Below are 8,845 nucleotides of genomic sequence, written 5' to 3'. Positions count from 1 at the left end.
CCAACACAGAATGAGAGGCCCTGATAGCTTCACTCCCCCTCCCATCAAGTCTGATTTGTTCTCTTTCTGATGGCTCTTCATCAATCTCTTTGACAAAGTGGCTTCCAGACAGCAGTTGATAATTCATGTATAGAGCAGAGCCGGGAGCACTCTGTCATCCCTCCAGGAAGTGTCACATTAAAAAGGCTCCCATCTATTTCCCTATGCATGCTGGTGCACCACAGTTTGTCTCATCAATCAATAGATTTGTCTTTGGGTGCTGTTTTTCTTTGAACACACAGAGAGCAGTAGGGGAAAGAAAATCAGAGAAATGGTTAGATTTTTTGTGTTAAGCGTTGAATGAATGACCCTTTCACGAGGTTCGTGCAGCTTTGTTTTAGCTTTTTTAGTGAGTGGACTTATTTAATTATTAGTATCATGCTGTGAGGGGAGAAAGACACATTAAAGGGATAATTCACTGATTTGATAAACATTTTCTAATTTAGAAAGTATTCTGCTGGTTGTGATGAGACAATCCATAGACATTTGAATGACAAAATATTTCAAACAAATGAATGGGTGACAGCTTAGTCAAGATGTTCATCCTCCCTGAAATCTGTATGCACACTTGGGACTATGACATAGTTTTTATTTAACTAGGCAAGTCAGTTAAGAACAAATTCTTATTTAGAATGACGGCCTACCCCGGCCTCCCCTAACCCGGACGACACTTGGCCAATTGTGCACCGCCCTATGGGACTCTCGATCACGGCCGGTTGTGATACAGTCCCGGGATCGAACCAGGGTCTGCAGTGACGCCTCTAGCACTGAGATGCAGTGCCTTAGAACGCTGCGCCACTAGTTAACCATACACTCTTAAAAACATATATTTTTTAAAGAACCAAAAATGCTTCTACTGCTTGTTTCACCTTTAGGGGCGAAATATATGAAATAAGCAATACAACCCTTTTTGGCTCTATATAGCACCTTTTTCCCCCCTAAGACTGTATATTGGATTTAAATTAAACTGACTCCTTTCTAATGGATCCTATCCATCTCACCTAATAACTAGCAACACAGATACATGACCTTGTGTGTCAGAACGTCACTTCCAAATAGACATACTAAGGCCCCCCAGTCACAAGAACATCTAGGAGACATTAGCCATTCAGAGCAGCGAATCACATTGTGCTCTCCCAGGATGTCTGCTAGCCCAATGCGGACCCTTTCAAAGCCCTGGGGCTTTTTCTATGGACTCCTAAAGGACTAGCTTAAAGACCCCCTCTATCATTCTCTTAATGGCCATTTGTCATGCTTAACCTTAGTCATGGCAGAATAACCAAGGTGAGTCTGCCATCCAATCGTGACGTTTTAATGACCCAAGTTAGTGAAACAAAACTGCCACACAAAACCATCAAAGAAACCTGGGTCCTATTCATTAGTGCAAGTCTAGTCTCTCCCCATTTCTCTCCTTTTTCTTCCGTTTGGTTTCTGGTGAATCTCCATTATGTTGGAGCCATGTGATGTGACCATAGCAGACGTTTTAAACGAGCCACTCGGTTGTCACTGTGTAGACAACAGAACACACTTTGTTAAACAACAAGACTGTGTGCTGCCTGGATTCCTTTTTTAAAAATTATTATTGTTTTTCGGGTCAAGTTTGTTATTAAAATTCCAGGCAGTAGTCTATATATTTTGAATGTGCTTGTTAAATGACAGTCCCTACTCACCCTAGGGGAGCATGGATTTACAAAACAAGCCTCTAAAGAGGGTGGCCTTGTTGCCCATAACAAGTGCCCTTTCCAATACACGACAGAGTATTTGAGACAGAAATACTAATGTACATAAATGAACCTAGAAGTAAGATGTAAACTACACTGAAGAAAAATATAAACGCAACATGTAAAGTGTTGGTCCCATTTCATATGCCCAAAAAGCTTATTTCTTTAAAATGTTGTGCACACATTTCTTTACATCCCTGTTAGTGAGCATTTCTGCTTTGCCAAGATAATCCATCCACCTGACAGGTGTGCCATATCATGAAGCTGATTAAACAGCATGATCATTACACAGGTGCACCTTGTGCCGGGGACAATAAAAGGCCATTATAAAATGTGCCATTTTGTCACACAACACAATGCCACAGATGTCTCAAGTTGAGGGAGTGTGTACTTGGCATGCTGACAGCAGGAATGCCCACCAGAGCTGTTGCCAGATACTTTAATGTTCATTTCTCTACAAAAAACCTTCAACATCGTTTTAGAGAATTTGGCAGTACGTCCAATTGGCCTCACAACCGCAGACCACGTGTATGGCGTCACGTCGGTGAGCAGTTAGCTGATGTCAACGTTATGAACAGAGTGCCCCATGGTGGGGGTGAGGTTACGGTATGGGCAGGCATAAGGAACGGACAACGAACACAATTGCATTTTATCGATGGCAATTTGAATACACAGAAATACCGTGACGAGATCCTGAGGCCCATTGTGAGACCCATTTATTTGAAGGTTTCTGTGACCAACAGATGCATACCTGTATTTCCAGTCATGTCGCTCAGTAAAATCTTTTAAATTGTTGCGTTTATATTTTTCTTTGGTATAGTTTGAACCTTTGCTTTGCTATTGTCCAGAGAAATATGAAAATACAAATCTTTTTTCAATAAATAACTTCAGAACATTTTCTTTTAAGACAATAATATATTGATAAATTCAAAGAAATGTACATTGTGCAACCACACGTTTGAGCTGGAAGTGATTAAGTTAATACATAGATTGCACTCAGAGGTTTACTGCCACAATAGACAAAGGGACATATCTTGTTCTCTGGCTGGAGTCCTCATCTCACATGGCTTCCTTTAAAGAGCACTTCACTGGTGGTCCAGCACACTAACAATAAATCCCTCCCAAAGTACCAACCCTGAAACCAGCAGAAAAGTCATTTACTCAACATTTTAAACTACAACAGTTAGCATTTCACAATTGGCCAACAACCTTGATTGTTCAGTACAACATTAGTTGAATATTGCTAATATTGCCACAGCAGCAATGGTAAATACCAGGGTCAAACTATTGAATATTGGAGTTGAGGCGAAGACAATTAGAAACAATGTGCTTTAACAGTATAATTTACAGAATCACATCACATCTTTTTTTAATTCACAATAAGATGGCTGCCCTAAACAACCCAAAGTTATATGTACTACTTCTAATATAATAATTGTATCATTTACATCTACCCTCCATAGCCTAGATTTCTGTTAAATAATGTGACTCTACCGACTTCTTTATTTTGTGCTGGGAGTAACCTTGTCTGACCCCAGGCTCAATTGCTAGAGAGCTGGCTGGGTGGACGAGATTAGGTTGGGAGGACTAAAGGGGAGGGTCTTTGCAAGTGAAAAGTCAAAGAAGAAGAGGAACATGTGCCCTAATTGGTTGTTTTGTCCTGTGTGTTTGAGCTGAACTTGTGTATGCTATTTGCTGTTGCTACCTCCTAGGACTAAACCTGATAAAGGCTACAGAGGGCAGCTATAAACAGATTTAAGAGCATCTATCCTATTACTAAGACAGTAGAAATACATTAGAAGTGATGGATCAGTTCAGTGTTTTTACCAAAGGAACCAACTAGTGCTGAGCGATTACTTTTTGAGGTCAGTTTGGTTATTAAAAAAATTATATTTTTATTTCATTATAATTTTTTTTACATTAAATGCACTGCGCATTATGTGGTTTGCATACTGTAACACAGAGTAAAACAATTAAAAGTCCCATGACAGTAGTGACTGCCCATTACTGCTTATCACTTATTAAGCATAATTTATTCACGACTTTAATTCAATATTTCATTTGTTTTAAGCCTATTTGATGACTTTATTTCATTCCAAGTCATCTCATCTTTACAGAGCTGCTGCCCATGCTGTCTGACAAAATCACTATTTGAGTAGTTCTTCAAAGTTAACAAGGCATGCTTTTATGACTGCTGAATACCAACTATCAATCTTGGATAATTTATTTTCAGGTAGATGCCTCACTGTTTTCTATCCCTCCTGATCGCGGTCTTCTGTCTCAGACCAGACAAGTAGGCACGCAATGGATTATGGTCATTGTAGTTGACTACCGTGTTTTCTGCGCTAAACTATGAAGAATATTAGCCTGTTGGAAACTACAACTCCATTGCACAGTTTGGGCTTGATCTGATTTATCGCTAGAAAAACTGTGCATAGCGCTCAGACAAAAAAACAAGTAAATGGAATTCAAATAATTCAACAGACATTGGTCAATTAGTTGTTTAAAAAACGAAAAATAACCAACATTTCGGTTAATCGCTCAGCACCGGTCACAAATTACACATTGTAATGACATCAAATCTCAAACTACTGTCCCTTCATTCACCTACACCTTAAGATAAAAATCCCCACTAAAAGGCAGCAGTAGTTTAAAAGGCAAACAAAATGATAAGGACAAGGAAGCCATTAAGGAATAGAAGCAGGCAGAGCTTGTTGGCCCAGTTCCATTTCAGTCCCTGGGCCAATATTGTGCTCTATTGCTATCACCTATGCAGTGGTGAGGTCAGGGGAACTCTAGAGGCCAAATTGGAATCAGGGCCACAACAACAATTTCCAATCGCAAATCAATCTGTGTCCCTTACCCCCTATGATTGTATATACAATGTGGTGAAAATTCAAGTGAGAAATTTGTAGCTATTTCCATATTGGTAAACCCTATCCCCTAACCTGGGCATAGGGGGTTTGGGCTAGGGGTCGATTTGGGATTGGGTGCTAATGTCCTCTACCAGTGTCTGGAGTCGACCAGCTCCGGTCTCAAGCTCACTCTCTTGAGGGTTTCGTAGCCCACGACCATAACGATGGCGGTAGGAATGGAGGATATGATGCGTGCAGACAGCCCTTTGGTCATCCCCCAGAATCCCTCCTCTGCCAGCAGGTGCCTGAACGTCTCGATGACGGAGGTCCTGCCTTCAACCTGCCACCCACACAAGGCTGTTGTTACAAAGGTATTTATTCATGTTAATTTTCTTGTGTAAAATTCGATTTGCTATGCCAGGATTTAGACCCGGGGTAGGAAACTCTGGTCGTGGAGTGCAACAGCCACACAAAAAATATATATATATGTGCCTGTGGCACTCCATGACCAGGGTTGCCTATCCCTGATTAGACTCTGTGCCACTAACATCTGTTAGGGAAAACAGTGGCCCCAATGATGGCCACATGTGGCTATCCAAACAGACCCTTTACCCCATTACATTCCACTAGTGCATTTAGCTGAAGTTGCACTCTACCTGCACTCTAGCTCTGACCACATCCATGGGGTTGGTGACAGTGGATGCAGTCGCAGCAGCTAGTGGTCCGGCCATGGCTTGGAGTAGTAGATGAGGGCAGTCACTGGGCGCCATTTTGGATAGCTGTTCTGTGAAACGTTGGGGAAGATTTGTGCTTTGAAATGCTACTTATAGACAATGTATGTTGACTATAAAGATATAAGACATTATTAATCTCCGACCCTTCTTGAAGAAAATAGTAATAATAACATTAAGGGACGGTTTCCCGGATTAAACCTAATCCAGGACTCAAAGCTCAATGAAGCGCTTTGTCCAGGACCAGGCTTAACCTGTGTCCGGGAACTCGATCCTTGGATAAATTTCCTTGTAAACAAACACTCCTTTTTACCTGCGTAAAAGTGATAAAAAGGCCACCAGACCGCGCTATTTGGGATGTATGTTAGAAGGGAGGCCACATATCCCCTGTAGAAGCCTCGGAAACCGTCGGCCGCAAAGATCTGAGCAATCATGTTCCTGGTTTGGCCAAATGCCATTTTGGTCTTCCCGTCGGCCTCCGTTTTGAGCTTGACCCGGAAGCGAGTCAGGTGCTTCCCTTGGCCCTGCATCATCAGCTGCTGGGAAATCACGTCTATGGGGACAGTGATGGTTTGTGCGACCAGGGACGCCGCGCCACCAGCCACCAGAGACTTGACGGTATTGTCCTTGGAATAGTTGGAGACGTATTTCCTCACCAGCTCGTAGGTGGTGATGTAAGCCTGGCCCGATATGAGAGTGAAGGTGTTGACCATGAAGCCGCGGTAGAGGCCCCGCACGCCCTCGGCCCGCAGGATCTTGAAGAAGGCATCGAAGGTCCCGTTGTAGAGCGACTTGCCCTTCTGCACTTGCAGCCTGGTGCGGATGAGGGTGGCCGGGTAGACGGTGGCCCGGATGGTCATGGTCATGAATACCCCGAAGGAGTAGAACTTCCTCTTGTCCAGGTCCTCCCATTCAATGATCTGGATGTTCCTGTTCTGTTGCATCCTGCCTTTCTGGAGAGCCCCCTCATCAGACTAGCCTCTACCTGGGGAAATACAGACCACACAACACTGTCAACGGTTTCCTCCAAGAGGTAGCACAACGTTGGAATGCATCAACTTTGAATGAATTAAAGATGGCATTAGGTCTGAAGGCTGTACCAGTGTCATGACAATGATTCACAAACTACTACATCAGAAAACAAGGCCTGTGTTGTGTGGTGTGTCACTCATTATCTCCCAAGTCTCCTTGGGAAATGAGCGATGTCTAAACTGACTGGGTTTGTGTTAGGAAGGATCAAAGGTCATACACACACTGTACTGCTTCGTAGCAGTCATGACCATGTTATCAAATGTCTGACAAGGTAAAAACAGATCGCGCATTGATGGGGAACTTCAATGTGCTCTCTAGCTGAAGTAGTTATGCGCTAACATTACAAGCTACTGCTAGTTGCAGGTCACAGGACACAATGTTCCCTAAACCAAAGAGCCTATTGTCAATCGCGCAATCCGGAAATAACACTGAAATAGTAGCTAACTAACAATGCACAGGTTGAATACTTGTGCATGTGTAAACAGTAGGTCAGACTGTATGTAACCACAAATTGGCTAGCTAGCTGGTCAATAATAATGCATCCAGTCCCTAGCTATCGCTAGCTAGCCAGCTATGCGTTGGTTGATTTCCTTGCTAGCGAGCAGGCTAACCGTTAACTATTTGAAACAAGCAACCTTTAACTTACCTCGTTGGACAAATGTATATCAAAATATTATGTACATAGTCGGAATAGCAATGTCATATCAGCAGGTGAGGAAAGCGATACCGAATTTAGAGATATCTGTCCGGGTTATGATTTGATGGTATGTTGGAGAACTAAACCAGAGGAAGAGGCAACGCGAGAGGGTTAACTGGGAAAAACATTTGTGGTTTCCAGCAGGTGGCGTTTTTTCGTTTTGCTCAGCAAGCGATTTTTTTTTTAAATAATTGAACTTTTCTGCTCCACTGTACTGAGCTACCACAGAGAGACACCACCTTGACGATAGATGGCGCTATAAGGTATTTTCTTAGACCGGTTCATTGCCAATGAGATAGCTTTTTCTAAACTCTATGCCCCGTGTGTCAGACCTCCGTTCAGCCAACAAGAATAAGCAAAACCTAGCAAGAATAAGGCCGTAACCTCGGCGATTTTCCTTCAAAATGAAAGTCCCGCAATGAAAACGTAACATTTTATGAGGAAATGTTAGCGGTTAGAATTTTGTTTAACAATATGAAAAATGTAATAAAGTTAATCGCCTTCATAGCACAAATAAATGTTTAGAATTGACATTATAGTTAACAGCATTAAAAAAAAAAGATTATTAGATAGTTATCATGGTAACAAACGTAATACAAATAACAAAACATGATTTATTCTACTATTAATAATAATAGTAATAACAATATATATATTTCGTATAATTACAATAATCAACTTTAGAAAACACGTTTAAATCCCATTGTTAATTAGTCCATTTGTATTGCATAATATTCAGTAAGTTTTTCATATTGAATATACTGCACAGTAATACACAATTTCATGTGCTTTGTGTCGCAGTAAAAGGGGGTCCATTCTACTCAGGAACACTTCTAATTTCCAAATCCACAGTTTGTGCCGCGTTCAAAACAACTCGGAACTCGGAAATCAATTCAGCTTTGGCATATGTTAACATTTCCAAAGCAAGTGAAGTAGATAATATACAAAAGTGAAATATCCGACTTCCAACTTTAGTGTGTTCAAAATAAATGGGACTTGAATTGACCTCGTATTTTTCAGAGTTCCCGGTTGTTTTGAACGCGGCATTACACGAGAGGAGCGTCGCTGCTAATCAGCCCTTAAAGTGGCCAATCAGTTTGAATCCAATCGTTTTTTCATACTGGCAATACATATTGCACCGTACACAATTATCTGTACGTTGTGTCGCAGTAAAAGGAGGTCCATTCTACTCACTTTTAGTTTCCAAATCAACACAGTTTAACTTTAAGATGAGGGAAAACTTATTTTTTTTATGAGCACATGAGCATTTTTTATGAGCATGGCCTACAAATTAAAGTGTAGGCGCACTGGTCGAGAGAAATTAGAGTAATCAAGGTGAAAGACAGTGCCACATTCAATAACGCCTTGCACACTCTTGCCTCTGTAACGGTGTAATTAAATTCTTACATTCCTGCATAAAATGGGTGTTATGCCACCTGGTAGATTAGTGTGTTTACATTGATAAAGGTATGGAATTCTGGGTAATCCACAACAGATATATGGAGAATTGCTGTGGGTGAGTTGGAAATTGAATGTTCCCGGGATAAAATGTATAAAGTTGACATTACATCATAAAACCCACATGGAAAACTGAGATTCGGCAAATAACACATAAAGAGTGGCTTATTTGACGCCAAACCAACAACAGTAGTTACTAATAACTGCTCACAACATTTTATGCACTGCAGTGCTAGCTAGCTGTATTTTATGCTTTCAGTACTAGATTCATTCTCTGATCATTTGATTGGGTGGACAAAATGTCAGAAGATG

General features: G+C 41.3%; 1 protein-coding gene across 1 annotated transcript; it reads right to left on the bottom strand.

The window, feature by feature from the left end:
- Positions 1–2,454: 2,454 nt before the first annotated feature.
- On the bottom strand, positions 2,455–7,215 carry LOC129834885 (solute carrier family 25 member 44-like). Its single transcript, XM_055900246.1, has 4 exons — positions 7,025–7,215; positions 5,660–6,331; positions 5,272–5,399; positions 2,455–4,955 (listed from the first exon to the last, which is right to left on the bottom strand). Exons 2-4 carry the CDS (start codon positions 6,288–6,290, stop codon positions 4,764–4,766), a joined length of 951 nt encoding a protein of 316 aa, XP_055756221.1. The 5' UTR covers positions 6,291–6,331; positions 7,025–7,215; the 3' UTR covers positions 2,455–4,763.
- Between the last annotated feature and the right edge of the window lie 1,630 nt (positions 7,216–8,845).

Source organism: Salvelinus fontinalis, chromosome 35, assembly GCF_029448725.1.
Source record: "Salvelinus fontinalis isolate EN_2023a chromosome 35, ASM2944872v1, whole genome shotgun sequence".
NCBI lineage: Eukaryota > Metazoa > Chordata > Actinopteri > Salmoniformes > Salmonidae > Salvelinus > Salvelinus fontinalis.
The sequence above is the reverse complement of the archived record's forward strand: the minus strand, read 5'-3'. Positions and strand labels throughout refer to the sequence as shown.